The sequence below is a fragment of the Staurois parvus genome, unplaced genomic scaffold (assembly GCF_062004578.1).
Source record: "Staurois parvus isolate SC_StPar_1 unplaced genomic scaffold, SC_StPar_1.0 ptg000186l, whole genome shotgun sequence".
NCBI classification, from domain to species: domain Eukaryota; kingdom Metazoa; phylum Chordata; class Amphibia; order Anura; family Ranidae; genus Staurois; species Staurois parvus.
This window is the reverse complement of record NW_028317982.1, coordinates 7,668,103-7,686,721: the sequence shown is the minus strand read 5'-3', so window position 1 is coordinate 7,686,721 and position 18,619 is coordinate 7,668,103. Positions and strand designations below refer to the sequence as shown.

Here is an 18,619-nt window from a genome sequence, read left to right as displayed (position 1 = left end):
CCAAGTCTGAACCAGAGGGCCTGTGGACTGTCTCTACCCATTGGGAAAGATGGATCGCAGAAATCTGCCAAATACATTGATTGGGTGAGAGAAACCCATGTGTCCACTAACAAAGTGAACATTTATAGTTCACCACTACAATTATCTACCTGCACATAGTTGTGAACATTATATACAGTTTCCCCAGTCTGCAGCCTAGATATACCAGCACCATTATTGTAATACATCTGCAGTACAGTTATCATTCAAGGTGACCGCAGGATATACAGTTACAGATCAAGATATAGCAGCGCCAACTGAATCAGCCAGTCCCTTTCCCTTTCTGCAGAGCAGGATTCCTCCTGGCTGCTGCCAGTCTGATAGCTCCCTCTGTATCCAGAGAGCTTTAGAATTTCCTGGATGATTGGTGTGGAGCTCTGCAGATGGCAGCATGAATATTGATACAGCTCTGGCCTGTCTCAGACAGGCAGGCTCTGATGGCATGCTGGGAGATTGTATATATTCGGTGAGCACCTTAGCTTGGGATCTTTTCCTGGAGAGGATTAGTCCAGCCTGGAGGGGGCACACTGCCCTCCCAGGCAATGCTGTTATGTCTGCTGTCCTGAGGTCCTGGATGCTGAGGTCCTGGAACTAAAAAGAGCTGTCTGCTAAAGATCTGGTCTGGTATCACCGGAGTAAGGTGTCGGTTGGAAGTTGGAAGGAGACAGCCAAGTGCCTTAGGCCTTGTGTGAGTACAGACACTTCTGAAAGATCTTGGGGACCTTTGTGCTTTTGCCACCCCCCCCCCCAGTGCTAGAGAGTCAGCTTTGGAGCTGGTGTCCTGCTGAGCTTTGTCCAGATAGTATTCTACCTAAAGGGACTCTCCTCACATGGCTCAAAGAAAGGAGGTTACATTTACTCCTTACTACTGCTTTAAAGCTGATGCCTATTGCTTGCTAAAAGCTTAGACTTTATTATAGCCTATTCTGAAGAATACGTAAGTCTTTAAGTGTACATAGTTCTTGTATTTGGAATATCTCACCTATCTCCCTCAATCCTATCCAAGTCCTCCAAAAATAAAAACAACACCCCCTAGACTGACTATTGAAGAAACATGTGAATGAGCCTGTGTGCCTTGCTGTGGGGTGCAGATTGTGGGGAAACTGGGACAGTACTTCAGTGGCACCTACGGGAGTAACGTTACACACCACTCTCTCACATATTGACATCACAGCTTTGAGAATAATACAAAAAGGGTCAGAACAAGAGATATTTGTATCTATAGTGAATACTCAAAGATATCATAGAAGTTGTTAAGTACAGAACATCAATTAAATATTGAACAAATGACAAAATGAGCTATGGCAACTGTTACAGCACCCACACATAATCGGAATAAAATAAACTGAAGAAGCTGTGTCCTTACTGCTCCAATTGAGTCTTGCATGTTTCAGATATACAATATAAAGGCAATAAAAATGTATACAGTTTAATTGACCTTACAGAAAAGGAAGCAGAGAAACTCTAAGATGAGGAGACTGCAGTTAAGTAAAGAAGGGAGTCTGTAGTGTCCTGGGTTTTAAGCCGGGGTCCCCTTATCTTATGAAACTTCCCTGGGCAGCCCTTAGCATCATATGTTAATTTATATAAGAGTTAAGTTTGATTAATTAATTTTTTCCACATACTGAGATGTAGAGGTTTGGTAGAAATCCATTGAAAATAACTTTTCTAGCATAATATAACAAAATTCTGAGAAATTGCAAGAACTATAATTTAATAAAAATAAGTTACTGCCTATAGAATCATTTCTGAATTTGAGCATATACTGTGATTGAATGTGAGAGTTGGCATGTTCTCAGGATACCATCATATAAGAAAATATTTGCTAGCTGGAAACCTTTGCAAATATGCTGATGCATAGAAACAATTGTTGGTCATAAAGCAAAGCCCAGAAAATCTATCATACACTGAGTAAATAGAGTTTGTTAGTAGCTGGGACTGCTTTAACACTTTAAATATTTTTTTTCTAGGATATTGTAAACCTCTATGTGTGAATTAGCCTTATCCAAAATACTCTGCACAGAGAGCTGCATTACATTCCTCATATTTTAATATTTCCTATGATCATCACTGGAATGTAACACATAAACATCCCACACTGGGACATATATATGCAAATTACTTCAAATTCCTGTCAGATTGACTGAAGAGATTGATGTAAAATGGCAGGTTTACGAGGCTGAATGTTAAGGTTTGAACCCAAGCTTGTTGTATGATGTTATTAGACATTTGCTACATCCCATATGTTACATAATGATGGATGGTTAGGGGTATTAGTATTTTTTATTATTCTTTTCTTTTTTTTCATTTAGGTTGTTTGATACATGTCACAGAAGACAACTGCTTTAGGATGTATAATATGTATATTCCATTTAACACAGTGGAATAGACCAAGGATTCAAATGTGATAATGTGAAATTGGTCCCAAAAATCATAGCTGTAAACCATTCCTGTCACTTTAAAAATAGAGCACCTTTTACCTGTACATTGTGTACAGATCACCCGTTTGCCAGGTCAAAGGGATTAAATAAGGGATCGATTTACTAAAGGCACTGCACACTTTGGAAGTGCAGTTGCTCCAGAGCACAGTAAATGAGGTTGAATCTCTGCTGACTTCCATTATCCAATCATGTGTAAGCAAAAATGCTGTTTTTTTACATTTTCCTTACATGTGATTGGGTAGTCTTTGAAAAGTGTCTTCAGACTTGGACACATTCTTCTGAGCATGGATTAAACTTTCATAGGGATTTTGGTTCATGTTGACACCAAGGCATCATACAGTACGTGCATAAAAGTATATGTCATATACAGTTCGGGTGCATGCTGCAAACTTCCCATATCATCTCATCCTGAAGGACTCTAGTTTGGTAAACCAAACGTTGATCTTACCATCTGCAAGACACAGTGGAGGCATTATCAGAGTCTTCAGACCAGCCAACATTTTCTCAGTCTTCAGTCAATCAGCTTTGGTGATCCTGTGCCTTCTGTAGCCCCCATTCCTGTCCTTGGTTGACAGGAGCACTTGTAGAAAATAAGTGTTAAATAATTTGTGGACTTCCTGTGACCTTGAACAATCTTGGTCATTTTCCTCTAATCACTCATGATAGCGAGGTGCTGTTAACCCTTTTTCTGTAAAACCAGGAGACTGCCATGTGGGGAAATTCCAAGTGACTATTGCTGGCTCCAACCCTGCTGTGAAGATTTTCCCATCCTATTGACAGTTGTCCCAGGCAGAGGAATGAATGTGTATCTCCACAATGTGCAATCCGAGATAGCAGCAGTACACTATGCTTGATAAAAAGGACAGTTAACATCACCAACAGAAAGCAGAAATGTTTTGAGGCCACTAGGGACATTTCCCCAGCCAGGAAAAGGCCCCTAGTGGCCTCAGAACTTTGCTGCTTTCTGTTAGTGACATTATAGTGTTCCGTCTGATAATTTAAACATGGTGTACTGGCAACATCTTGAATTGGACTTTTGTGCCATTTTGCCACAACACACTCTTAGGACTGGGTCTTATTTCTGTATGGAGTGTGCTGGACTTTTTATATTTATCTCCACAATGTAGACACAAGCTGCAATAAAAACTTAACAGAGGTCTAATCCTTTTTATGTTCTACTAAACCCCATTGTCTGTCTACCAAGTGTCATAAAACTGATATGGATCCAAGAAGTCCTAATGGTCTTCAAGGTGAGGTGTCCAACTAGGGAATCTATTGATAATAAAAAGGCTGCATATTTACTGCATACTATTGCTGTTGAATCAACAAGGCAGGATGCACTTGTCGGTGTTGAACTATTCTGCTTAAAGCAAATACACATTAAGTGCTGGGGAGCACAATAAAAACACAAGGTAAAAGTGGAGGAAAAGGAATATTCAATAAAAAATTAGAAAAAGAGAAAGGAGACTGAAAAGTAGTGAAAACCTGGCAGGGAGTTTTCCAGGGGAAACATAAAAACATGAGACTGTTCCATGTCAGCAATACATTAAACAAGAATGAATTCTAGCTTTATTTATTGTAGGTGTTTTGTCTGCAGAAGAAACAGGTTTGCATTCTGTTTCCATTTAAATGCCATTTCCTGATACTGATGACTGCATTCTTGTATTATGTAAGGAGGTGTACTGTTTATCTAGCTTACAAAGTGGTCATAAACTTTGCTCCGGGTACAGTCTGTAGTCTGCACGTGGTCTAATGACTTATGTCATTAATATAATATAAACAGTGACAGCAGTGATATTCTGATTACTACGTGGATGACCGTTCACCCCTTTGGAGTCCTATTTAGAGTGAAATGACTTGGCAATTAATGTGTTTATGATTTAATCGTCTATCAACAAATTTACAAATTGAATAATTGATTTTAAAGAAACATGAAATCCTCTCCTAGTATGTTAGAGATAAACAATGATAAAATTATGATTTCATTGAGCCAAATTACAGTAAAGCTTGTGGCTTTTTTTATCCAGTACACACGCCAACTCCCTTGTCCCCAACTTGTGACCTTTTTATACTGGTTATTCAGCCCCAGGGCACCAGCATCCAGTAGTGGGAGCATTGATTTGTAACGAGGCTGCAATGGCAGTGATCTCTCACTTTCGTGTGCAGCATGTCCTCAGTCTCTTATGCAGGCCATAGATGGGTCGAAAATCGGCCGATTTTTCGTCCGAAAATAAAATCAGCCGATTTTCAGATCGTTAGTGGGTTAATAGGTCGGCTGTTTCTCGGTATTTTGGCAGATTTTTTTTAGCGGTAAAGTTTGAAAAAAATCGGGCGATTCTGCAGATCGGCCGGTTTTCGCGGCAATGATGGGCAAATCGGCCGATCTTTTTACCGATAAAAAATCTGTGCATGAGCAGTGACCTGCAAGAGGAAGACAAAAAGAAGAAGAAGATGAAGAAGAGGATGAAGAAGAAGAGGATGAAGAAGAAGAAGAATTCCAGTCCGGGAAAAAGTGTCCCTGCAGAGAGCTCCGCTATTTCTTTGACAGTTCCTTGACATTTATAGCGGCTGCAACAATGTATCTCTTTGTTTCCGAATAAAAATATCTGTATCCGAAATGGATACAAATAGATACAATGTTGCAGCCGCTATAAATGTCAAAGAACTGTCAAAGAAATAGCGGAGCTCTTTGCAGGGACACTTTTTGCTGGCTGTAGACTGGATGAAAATCGGATGATTTTTTTTGTACCGTTACTGGTAACGTCGGCCGATTGAACAACCGATTTTTTGTTTTTTTTAAAGAAAAATCGGGCGGTTTTCTCCCCATCTATGGCCTGCATTACAGTCTCCTACAGAAAATATCCAGCCCTCAGCTACACCTGTACAATGTCTCCATTCTCTGGCCATCTCCAGAAGTGCGTCAGCAGTCTCTGACAATCCTCTGTAGCATTACATAACTACATACAGTCTATGGAATATTATGTACAACCCCTTAGGGAAGCCAGGGTATCACAGTTGAGGGCCCCTATATCTAGTAAGCTGACTACCACTAACGTGAATGCAATGGATACATGTACAAAAGCAGAGAGCAGTGCATGTGTATATTAGCTCATGGCTGCATTGAATGTTGGCTTCCTTAAACAGTTAGGTTCCCCTGTCAATCAGCACTATGTAAACCTCATCTGTTATACGTGTGCAGATTCATGGCTGAATAGCTTAACATTTTAATTCACCATAGATGGCTCTTTGGGAGCCTTTTCAATTAATACAACCTCTTACGAACAGATATGTATAGTGGAACTTGGGGTCCTCTGGGGATTGTGAATATTTGGCAGTTTCACTGTAATAAACTAATAGTGAATGCTATGAAGTAAGTGCTTATGGTTTGTCTGCTGCAAATAAAACTTGAACTTAACAGTGTCTTCTACTTTCAGGTGGTTGGGTTCTCTCGTTCTCTGCTGCATGGTGACGCTCATTGTAGTCTTCTATTTCCTTGGTTTGCTATGTGGCGCTTGCGGTTATGACCAGCATGCATCTCCGACTACTAGAGGCTGTGTTTCCAATACTGGGGGCAACTTCCTTATGGCGTGAGTATTCCATGTATGGTCAGTGGTTTAAAATAACTGAACTTCCAAGGATGTTCTAATTTTTGGGGTTTGTTTTATTTTTTTTTTTAAGCATTCCAAAGCAAACTGGGCAAGCTATTATTCCTTTTCTTGAAAAAGTCACACAATGGTCAAAAAAAGTGGAAATGTTTCGTTAACACTTATCGCAAATTCCTGGAAGAGAAAGACAGTACAGTTGTCTAAATATGCTAAGAATGTACAGTATTTAAAATCCTTTCATTACACAATATTGCGTTGCTGTGAGCTGCAGGGCAGGCATGTTGCTGTGATGAGCACTGCAACACAGGTTTATTGCCTGGGCACGATGGGGAGTCATTAGAAACAAATGGCACCCCAGGACGCAATACAGGTAACATGCACATTACCATGCTTTAACGTGTGTTACCACAGTGCCATAGTTTGAGCTGGCAGTTAGCTTTTATACATTTTATTCTGTAGAAGAAAGGAATGGTGGTAAAATGCAGGGAGGACAAGTTAAAGCACAGGAGGAGAGAAGCATTGCAATGAATATGTTGAATATGTTGCTTTGCCAGTAATGTGATGTAGCACATTTTACACAGGTGTCTCAGCAGTTCCAGTGACTTGTACCCTGGTCAATCATTTAAACTGATAAAATCTCTAATCATGCAGAGTATAATTTTCTTTCCTAATGAGAAAATCATTTTTATTTTTGCCAGTTTATTGGTTGCTTGAAATTGTTCTGGTCTGGGATCAGGCTCGGAGGCCAGCGGCTGTAGCAGTATAGAGGTTTACAAAGTAGTTAGCTGCATAGACCCACAAGCAGATCCCCCTATCGGATGACGCAGGCTCTCCAGAGTCAGAGTCTAAGCACTAGCTGGTCTTCACCAGAGATTCTGATGGTGGAGATGGGTTTTACTGCCTGTATATGCCAAGTTGTGACCTTATGGATTGCCCAAGCAGGATATGAGCAAGGGGGTGTCAGATAGCGAATGAAGAAGATCGAGAACGAGCAGAGACATAGTCGATGAACAAGCCAAAAGGTCAGTAATGTGTAGCAGCTGGATTGGGTCAGGTGGAAACATAGTGAATGAGCAAGCCAAAAGGTCAGTAATGAGTAGTAGCTGGATGGAATCAGGCGGAAGCTTAGTCAATGAATAAGACTAGGGTTGATAAGGACAGCAGCAGGTGTGCAAAGGAGCAAGATAATGGCTGGAAAAAGCACAATAATCTGGCAAATAGGAAGTGCAGACATGGCATACATAGGAATTTCATGGGAGGAGCAAAGAGTTCACGGTTCACCAGAAAAAAATATACAAAGTGAGGTTGTTTAAGGAATCAGACAGAATGTTATCCACCATCTCAGGTGGCACAGCGAGAAGAGCCACAGTCAGACACCATAGAGGTCTCAGGTTCAGATCTGGACTGTGATAGCAATAGATTTTCAACATAGTATTAAAAAAGTTATTTCTGTCCTTTGAGAACTGCCAGTACAAATCCATCACACTACCCTTATTCGATAATGTAGAATAAACAAGTTACTGAGACATCGAGATAAGAAGCAGTTATACCTATATTACAGTTCTGTATTAAGGCACAGGCAAATGTTCATAATTGGGTGAAAAGATCCAAGAACTATAAGAAACCTCTGTCCACCCAAAACTAACATCTCATTTTAAAGTGGTCCTTAAAACTACCTAGTCTCGCAGTCATCCACTCTCCCCCCCTTTCAAAGCTCGTTCTCCCCATCCACATACCCCTGCTCCATTCCCCTGATCAGAATTTCTTATATTTACACCAACACCCCCAATACATTTGGGAAGAGACATAACCAATGCAGACTCTATTTCATCATTTTCCATTGCACCCTTCTATTATTTTTCAAACCAGCTTTCCGACTTGATATCTTTTCTACAAGATGTTAATGCTTTTTCTCTGTTGGAATGAACATGGATGTAATGTCTTACAACAATAGTACATTGTGAACAATGTCTTGGTAAAGAATTAAAAATGCAAACCTTTCCATTCCTTAATCATAGAAATGGGCAGAGACTCTCCAGAAAACTTGCAGACTAAACAGCCCTGTTATTGATGTGCAAAGTCAGCAGCTAAACCTTTATGTCAATCATGAACCGTTCCCACTGGAGGTTGGCACACGCAGACCGGGGTGACATATGACTGTCACCAGCAGACAGACTTTAGCAAGAATTTTGTTCTCTGATTTTGCACCAAATACTTTATTTATATGCTAAATAGTTCATGTTTGGCGGTACTCTATGAGCGTTGGTGAAGGCTTGCTTGAAGCTTTTCAGAGGTTGGTCAAGCATGTACAGATGTGAGCTGGCATGTATAATATGCTAAGGCTCCTGCCAGTGAATATAGGTGTCATAGTGGCTGACTTCCCCTGACAGTGACAGTGCCGCTGCCAGCTATACACTCTGCTTCTCTAAATAAACAGCTAAAATCTACATGTCTGTCCCATTTAGGTCATCATGCTGTGCATACCATGTGTACATGTCTCAGTCTGCCTGACATCTCTGCATCTAATAAATAACTTCACTGCTTCAGGCAAAATCAGTAATAGGCTTCTACAACAAAGTGGAGGTATAATTTTACAGCTCTGCTAAAATTCGCTATTGAAAAATAGAATAAACAATAACAATTTCATTTAGTAATGTGTTAAAAATATTATGTGACCCAGAAAAGCTAGTGCAGATGGTATATACATGAAGTCATTTTCAATAAATATAATTTTGGATAGTGAGTGGTGTCATGAAAATGATTTCTTTGTGATGCTTCAACCAACTCTCCATACAAAAATGGTGGGTTACTGTGTAGAATACATAGCATAGAATGCCTTATATCCAACCTGCATATGGCTGTTTTTTATCCATCATTAATGCAAGACATGATGGCTAATGTGCAGTAAGGTCCCTGTCACAGGTCTGTGTCCGCTCCGCTTATGCAAAGTGGACATGGACATAGCCCACTATCCTCTATGGGCTGTTGGATGAAAATGGACCACCTGTCCAATTTCTGATCCGATCAGCCAGACGGATGGGGAACAGATCCACATCCATCTGTTTTTAGTGGACAGGATCAGGTCTGATGCAGGTGAGTGCAAACAGACAAATGTCCATTTACAGCCACTGCTTCATAGAGACAATGGCGCGTCCGATCAGGTACTCTTGAAAAACGAAACAGGCGGACTCAATCTGCCCACTCATGTGAAAGGGGACTAAAGCTGGGGGACCAATTGATAGAAACAAGCACTAAGATTGGGCCAAAAGGAACCACATTACCAACCAAGATCAGCATTGCCATCTGAATTTAAAATAAACTCAAAGCTCAAGCCTACTTTATGCAATCAGGGGTCATTTGGGATGGTGGTGGAAACTGGGTAGGGCTGTAGCACATGTTTTCATTGCTATGTCACCACTAGGGAGATATGTCTCTCTACTTGCCCCCATGGCCACATTCACTAGGGCTGAAAGAGATGGTAAATCCAAAATTTTGAGTTGTCACCAGAACAGGAATAGAGGGGAAAGTTTTCAGTGGGGACACTTGTTCCAGTGACAGCTGTGTAATTTGGAAATATTTCTTCTCACTTCCTTGTGTGTCTACAGAACAGGAAGCTATAGGGAACTCTCCCCAGCGGGACTCAGAAGAAAAAAAATATTAAAGGGTTTTAAAAGTTAACCCTACTCTATCCAAAATGAAAATAATGAAAAAAAATATTTTGGCTTTTGATATACTATATACAGTGTAGTGTTACTATCAGGTAAAGCTCACCATGACTACAGTGTATGCCAGTCTGACTTTTGTTTGCAACACTCCACAGAAACAAGCCTACTAACACTCACTAACAATTGCTAACCGTTAAAACCAATAGCCGTTACTTCTTACTCACACTACTAGATGTTTCGACTGTCTTTGATAATGTTGACCACCCACTCCTCCTCGAAAAATTTCACTCCTGTGACCTGCAAGACTCTGCTCTTTTCTTCTTATCTATCTATCTATCTATCTATCTATCTATCTATCTATCTATCTATCTATCTAGCATTTCTTCAGTGTTGCCTACAACTCAGTGATGTCTCCTCTTCCCCACTTCCGCTTTCTATAGTGGTCTCTAAAGGCTATGTCCTCTGACCTCTTTTCTTCTTCATCTGCACCTCCTCATTTGGTGACCTGATAACCTCCCATGGCTTCCAATACCATGTCTATACTGATGACACCCAAATCTATCCATCTACTCCTCACCTCACCCCTTCAGTTTCCTCTCACATTGCTTAATTTCTAGCATATCAGTATGATATCTCAAACAAAATTGTTCCAAAACTTAGCTCATAAATTCCCCTCCAACCTGTGTCCTTCTCCACAACTTTTCCAGCAGGATCAATAATACAGCTATCAGTCTCTCCCCTCATGCCAGGGTGCTAGGTGCAATGCTGGACTCTGACCTGTCTTTTCAGGTCCAAATCCAATCACTGCTCCAATCATGTAGACTTCGCCTCTGTAACATCAGTGTCCACCACCCCTCTCTGCCAGTGCCTCCACTGGCTCCCAATTTGCCCAACAAATAAAATGAAAAAAAACCAAACAACAACCAAGCTACATCACCAATATTGTATTAATGTATCACCCAAAATCTCCTCTCTGCTCTTCCCAAGACTTCCTGCTGTCTAGCTCCCTTTTCTCCACCTCCCATGTTTGCATCCAGGACTTCTCAAGAGCTTTTCCTATCCTCTGGAACTCAATGACACCAAGTCAGTTCCAACCAGTGTCAGAATGCCCGCCGCAGTCCTGCTATAAGTCGCTGATCACCGCCATTACTAGTAAAGAAAAAAAAATTCCAGTATATATACCGCCATTTGTAAATACTAGAACTATCACGCAAACTAATTAATTTACATGTATTGGGGTTTTTTTTAGCAAAGACATGTAGCAGAATACATTTTGGCCTAAATTTTATGATGAAATTTGATTTTTTTTTTGGACATATTTAAATGCAAAAAGTCAAAAATATAGTTTTTTTTCCTCAAAATTGTTGTTTTTTTTATAGCGCAAAAAATAAAAAACGCACAGGCGATCAAATACCACCAAAAAAAGCTCCATTCGTGAGGATGTAAATTACCACGCAATTGTCAGTTAAAGTTACGCAGTGCCATAACACAAAAAATGACCTGGTCAGGAAGGGGAGTAAATCCTCAGCAGGCCAAGTGGTTAATAACATCTATATTTGTTATTTCACAGTGGTGTTGGATTCAGCTTCATCTTCTCCTGGGTCCTTATGCTTGTTGTAATGGTCACATTCCTGACTGGTGGAAATGTTGAAAAGCTGGTATGTGAGCCATTTCAAGACAAATCTTTGTTTAAGGTAAGAATTCATTTTAATTATTCAATCTTAGCTTAGGGCCTGGAGAGTTGGAAAATGATACAGCAGGAGAGATGGAGAAAGGACAGATCCACAGAATAAATGAAACAAAAGCAGGGAGATTCTTGCACTGCATATCCTCTCCAGCAAGGAGAATAAAGAGTAGCACAATAGTGACATCACAAATCTTACTTCAAATCTATTGAGACTCGCTGTTGGAGTCAGCAGTACAGATACACATCAATGGGGCTATAGGCACAGGAATTACACTGCTATTCATTAGCAAAACATTCAAGACAGAATATTGCTTAGGCACACTTAACATTTCTAGAAGTTACCTATAACATAGTAAATCACTTTTTTAGTTCAGATTGACTCTAAAGTAAACCTGTGGACATTGAGTTAGATCTTGTCTACTGAACTTAACTTGTTTTACATCACTGACTTCTTCATTTGAAAAAGAAGCCATTATTAGCAGGACATTGTAAAAATGTTTTTTGACATGTGATGTGAGCAATCACATCATATGCGGGAGCCCTATAATCCTTACAAATATGATGCGTTGGGCAGGAATCCCATTTCCCTCTCTTTTTAGCTCATGTTGTAGTGCATACCTTCTCAAGCTGCAGCCTGTATAACAGGCTAGAACTGTCAGTCACCCAGCCTTCACACTATGCTCCAGGCACCAGTGGCCAGCTTGGAATTTTTTTACTACCCCGAAATGCTCAGCTTTTATATATTAACCTTATACTTTGTTTCTGATTAAATTCAAAATACAGTATTTTTAAATAGGTTATTAACTTACAGGGCCACTACAGAAAAATTACATGGCTTTAAAAGGGATACCATACTATCCCCCAAATAGTTGTTTTTTTTCTGTAAATGTTCTATACCTGGCTGAGATATTTGACATTTAATTTTCTAGACCTGACTGAGATATTTTACATTTTTGTCCATGTTACATAAATAACAAATTCCTCAATGTCTGCACAGACATGGGTACTTTAAACAGTTTCACACCTGTAAACCGCTCCTTTGATTAAAATAACTTTTTAGGTTAAAATGTATCTTAAAGTACATGTAAACCCTCACCTTACAAAAAACAACCCATTTAGTTTAAAATAAAAATTTAAGTCAGCACGTGTGTATTCATATAAGCATTATAAATACCTTTTTTCCCCTCACATACTCTGTGTTCAGCTGCACAAGGATATAATGAGAGCTAGGTGAATGAAACAGCAGCACACTGAACTTCACAGTAAATAGCTGTGCAGATGGGGGCATATCATCAAACATCTGATCATTAGAGCTCAGGCTGCATTCTTAGCACAGCTGGAAAACTGACCACGTTACAGTGTTAATTTTAATATCAAATTTAAATTTAGTTTTAGTCATAGTCTTTTGAATAAAATGCCAATTTAGTTTTAGTTGTATTTTAGTCATCTGAATTATTTTAGTTTTAGTTGTATTTTAGTTGACTAAAATTTCCAGTACATTTTAGCAACTAAAATCTAATGGGTTTAGTTAAAGGTCAAGTTCACCTTTAGGAACATGTTACATGTTCCTCCCGTTTTTAGGATGGGAACATGTAACATGTTCCTAATGCTGCAGCCCATTGCCCCCCCCCCCCCCCCCCGACAGAAGTACAAGGAGAAGTTCCCTGTACTATCTGTCAGATTTGAAAACGTCCCACTCGGCAGCATCATTCATTCGCAGACTTTCGTGAATGAATGAACTGCAAGTCCCATAAGCCTTGTAGTTTTCAATGATCTACCACGACGCTAGGGAGCGCCGTGGTAGTTCATTGAATCTTCTGCTCGGTATATCTTCTTGCTCGTACATCCCGTATGGATGAGCAGATATACTGACAGATCTGCAGAAGACCTGCATGGCACCAGCGATCTACTGATCGCTGGTGCAATGCTTTCCAGGCTCCTGCAGACAAAAATAATAAATTCACATTTTGTTTACCTGCAAAGAAATCTGCATTTATTATTTTTGTGCAAAAGGTGAACTTATCCTTTAAATTGTTATGCATTATTTAAGTATTTCTCTAGAATTTACAAACTCATTATATACTTTTGGAGTAAAAATCTAATAACATGCTATTATTTATAGTATTAAGGTTTGAACATACACCACAGACACAGATTTAGCCGTTGTGATATATAACGTCTTTATAAACAAAAGCATTGCTTTTTGACAAACAGAAGTGCAACTTTAAGATATAAAAAACCCCTAAAACTGTAAACTCTAATGGCTGTAATTCCATTGGACATTGTTCTGTATTCACATGATTGTGTTGAGTAGGGAGCCATCTATTAGGCGTTCATTGTAATTGCACCCTTATCAATAAAGAACAGTAAGGGCTCGTTCACACTTGGCTGTTTGACCAACGCTTGCCAAACGCCCCTATAGCGTTTGGCAAGCGTTGGTCCGGCGTTTGCCCCACAAACGCCTATAATGCAGTTTGAGTGGTGTTGCCGCTCCGCAAACGTCCCGCAACCGTGTCGCAACCGCACTGCAAACGCCGGCCGGGCGTTTGTGGAGCGGCACCGTAGACGAGAATAGGAGGCTTCAACGCCTCCTGACTCAACCAGAGGCGTCCGTTTTGCCGCGACGCAAACGCTCCCGTTAGAACAGCACCATGTGCTGTAATGTGCAGAATTTGCAGAGGTGTTTGGGACGCGGTAAAAACGCTTCCCAAACGCCTCTCTGCCGCCTGCACACAATGCTAGTGTGAACATAGCCTTGGTATCTCATGTTTGCTAAAGAATAAAAATTTCCCCTTAACCACTGCAGCTTTTTTAGCTTCTAGAAGAACAACAATGAAGGTCTCTTCCATTCCCCCTTTGATACACATATGCCTGTAGGTTCTTTCATTGTGTTTGTCAAAGTTACATACATAGCTAGATCGCATTCAGATGTGTTCATTGTAATTTGTAGGTAACTGTTTGCAAGACAAGTGTTGATTGTAGGTATTTGTGAGAGACATCTACATTACAATACAAGCATATTGTAACTTCAGTTTATGTGATGGTATTGCAGTTTCACAGAGCAATTTACAGACGTAAATTCGATTTTGGAAGGAAACACAATGCTGCTTCTGTCAGTTTTGTTAGCTAGCTGTTGGGGAACCGTTAGTAGGACAGCTTACACATATTACCTGAATATATTACCAACATTCAATATTAAGAAAAAAATAAGAAAAGCCATTTTCTTATTTTTTTTTTCTTTCAGCAGCTTAATAGACACCCCCCACTTTTTCTTATGTGGTAGTGCAATTTAAATTTTGACCTAAAATTTCGATTTAGTTTTAGTCATAGTTTTTTGACTAAAATGTCATTTTAATTTTAGTCGTATTTTAGCCTTTAGATTAATTGCCATTTTAGTTTTAGTTGTATTTTAGTCATCTGAATTGTTTTAGTCATATTTTAGTCGACTAAAATAGTGTTAATTTAGTTGACGAAAATATTTTGGTCGATGAAATTAGCACAGCCACGATGTGTTGTCATGCTTAGCATGGTCAGTTTGTAATCGGGAAACACAGGGACTAGCAGGCACACCAGAGATTTGATTTAGTTTTAGTCATAGTTTTTTGACTGAAATGCCATTTTAGTTTTAGTTGTATTTTAGTCTTTTGATTAAATGGCATTTTAGTTTTAGTTGTATTTTAGTCATCTGAATTGTTTTGGTCATATTTTAGTCAACTAAATTAGTGTTAATTTAGTTGACGAAAATATTTTGGTCGATGAAATTGGCACTGCCACGATGTGCTGTCATGCCTAGCATGGTCAGTTTGTAATCGGGAAACAGAGGGACTAGCAGGAACACCAGAGATTTTACACAAAGGCAGCAATACAAAGAGAACAGAATACTTTTTCATACAAGTACATGGTACAGGAGGTACATAGAATATGAAATGTTGGGTTTTCATATTCTTTAAGCCAAAACTTGGATAGAGTATGGCATAGGTATAACCCCTGTTCATTTTTTTTTTTTTTGCCATCATTGTGGAAATCCCCTTTCATTTTCTGTCTGTTGTATGTACACCAGAAGGAAGGTAGAAATCCCTCCAAATTGTTGGAAATGCCCTCTTAGACTGTTATCAGCGTAACAATTGTCCCTGTTGTTTTGTTTAATTATTTTATTTTTGTTGGTGACATAACAAACAACAGACACAAAATGACAATAAAACATATACGGCCTCAATAAGCCATAGCACTACCCATACATATATGGACATGTTTATGTATCTGTCCAACACTTATGGAGAATTTATAGGATGATTGCCCAGGGCTAGTTGCCCTTATTGGAAGATTTTCCATTTATTCTTGCTCTAGTGAAAACTGAAAATTTTGGATTTTCACTCATTTTAAGTACCAGCGAAAATGGTCACTAAGGGCCAATTCACAACAGTTTGTTGATTTGTGTTTTAGGGCCAATTCATACTGATTTGCACTAAAATGCATATCCATTTCCATCCTTTTTAGTCGTGTTTTAATGGACACAGACATCCGTTAACATACATTTTGACATTCGTTGACAAAAATTTTGACGTCTGTTGACATACATTTTAGATTGTAAGCTCCACAAGCAGGGCTCTCATGTTCCTTCTGTACTGAAATATATTGTAATTGTACTGTCTCCCTTATATTGTAAAGCGCTGCTCAAACTGTTGGTGCTATATAAATCCTGTATAATAATTTTGCATTTTAGTACAACACAATGCAACAGTATGGTGTGAATAGGACACATTGGAAATTATTGTTTTTCAGATGTCCTTCTGTTCTATGTTTTACAGCTGCGCTAAAACGCACTGGTGTGAATTGGCCCCTAGCTCAACATAATGACATCTGAAAAACAATAATTTGCAATGTGTCCTATTCACACCATAATTCTGCGTTGATCTGCATTACGCTAAAATGCAACATGTATGCATTTAGTGTAAAACAATGCATGTAAACATTTGTCAATGCAAAGGCAGTACGATTTAATGTGCACTAAAATGCGTGTCAACTGACATCAAAATGTATGTCAACAGATGTCAAAATGTATGCCAACGGACATCAAAATGTATGTCAACGGACAGACATCCATTTTCCATCCATTTTAGCGCAAGTCAGTGTGAATTGGCCCTTAGACAAATAGAAAGGGGGAGTCTCCTCAGCAGGGACCCTGACCGCAGTTAAAAACTGACAGATGTTCTAGCCACTTACCACTCTATCAAAACCTACAAAACACCCTTGGGATTTAGATATACTTAATGCGATAAAATATAATATAGGATCTCACATATGTCCTCCAGCAATCTATAACTTTTGTATTTCCTCTGAAGCATATATATGGATTGCTCACAGCTTTGAACTAAATATCTGGAGTTCCATGAGCTCTTGTAAGCACATCCACAAAACATTTACAGTTGTTAAGGCCTGAGGGCAGATTTAAGAATTACGCATCATTGAGTAACACTAACCTCTAATTTGATGAGATCAATTCTGTATTTAAGTTATACATGCACGGGTTTTTAAAAATGACCATGGTATTATTTAGTTTGTAATACATTTAAAATGAGGCAAAGTTCTCAAACAGCCATTTTTGAGGGATCACCAACTTATTTGTGATCTTAATGACTAGGACATTAAAATGGCCTGTCTCCCAAACTTTTTGATCAATAATCTTAAACACCAGTGAATAACTAGTAAATAGCTAGCACATAACACAGAGTGTAGCTTAATGGTCATAGCCTCCTTTTATTAGCAAAAATGTAAAAATAACAAAACACATTCCACACACAATTTAAATTGGGCCCTTTGAAGGCACTTTCCATAAAATCCCTGTGTGTGTGTAACCTCGTATGATTGAGCTCCAGCCATACCATGCCAAGAGATGAGTGCACAATTAGCAGCCCATGAAATAAACAACCAGTTTGTTGGCACTTAACCACCCATAATAGGGGATACCTTAACTAAGATGAGTACCTAACCATTTTACATTTTTATCTAAAAGGCCACCTACAAGTACCTTTTGACTGCAACAACTGCAAGATTCTGTTCACCTGCTTTTTTTTAAAAAAAAAGGGGCAGGCAGGTAAGAAGGTCTCCCAACAGTAGCTTGTCTCTGACTGAAGACTGCTTCACTCCTTCTCTCAGATGACCCCTGAAACCCCCTGTGCTGGTTCTCCTGCTGGATAAATACCACCCATCTATACGCCCTCCGAATTGTTTAACCCTTCCATTTGCAAATCCCTTTAAACCCAGTCATGTAGGCTTTGCCCTTATGCATCTGACCCTTAAGTTCTGGACCGCTCTATACAAGTCAGGAGAATAACTTATATAATTATTAACCTGAACCATCCAAATATGATAGCATGACACTAGTTTAGGTTGAGATTCAGCTTGTGCACTTCAGATCTGCTGTCAACAGGCCTTGTATATGACTGTAAGCTATAATACAACACTCAGAGCTAACTCAGTGCTAGCATTCTGTCACAATCAGGGGTCAGGCTTGGAGGCCAGTAACTATAGCTGTGGAAAGCTACACATAGAAACCAGCAGGATAATGCACAAGCAGGTCTCCTGCCAGGTGACATGGGCTCATCTGAGACATGGGGTTTAGGCACTAGTCAGTCTTCACCAGAGCTGCCGATGGTGGAGATGGGCTTCGCTGTGTGCTAGTCCAGGTTCCAGTCCTCAGGATCACCCCACCAGGGGGTAAACATGCCAGGGTCTGGTAGCAGAAGTAGCTGATAGGGATCAAGTGGAAGAGTGATCAGTGAACAAGCCAGTTTGGTAACAAGTAGTTGCGGGTTGGGATCAAGCGGAAGCATAGTTGAGGAACAAGCCAAAAGTCAATAAGTGGTAATGAAGATACAGACAGCAGCAGGAACATAAGGAGCAAGATTTTGTCTGGAGAAGAGCACAACAATCAGGACATGAAAAGGTATGGCTTAAATAGGAAGTTAATGGGAGGAGCAAGGAGTTCAAAGGTAACAAGAAACGAAATAGAAAGTAACGTTGTCCAAAGGAACAGGCAGGGAGCTATCCAGCTTCTCAGGTGGCACAGCAAGCAAGCTACTGCCAGATCCAATATAGGTCCTGGGTTCAGATCTGGGTCCTGTCACATTCTGACCTTTCAGGTTCCTACTGAAATGAAGTAGGCTTAAAGCAGAAACAACT

General features: G+C 39.7%; 1 protein-coding gene across 8 annotated transcripts in view; it reads left to right on the top strand.

The window, feature by feature from the left end:
- PROM1 (prominin 1) overlaps positions 1-18,619 on the top strand; it is a 254,289-nt gene that overhangs the window by 175,687 nt on the left and 59,983 nt on the right. For all 8 annotated transcript variants that reach the window (XM_089677437.1, XM_089677434.1, XM_089677433.1 and 5 more), the window contains exons 13-14: positions 5,915-6,067; positions 11,321-11,444. In XM_089677437.1, coding sequence (XP_089533563.1) covers positions 5,915-6,067; positions 11,321-11,444 — 277 coding nt within the window. The remainder of the gene's footprint in view (positions 1-5,914; positions 6,068-11,320; positions 11,445-18,619) is intronic.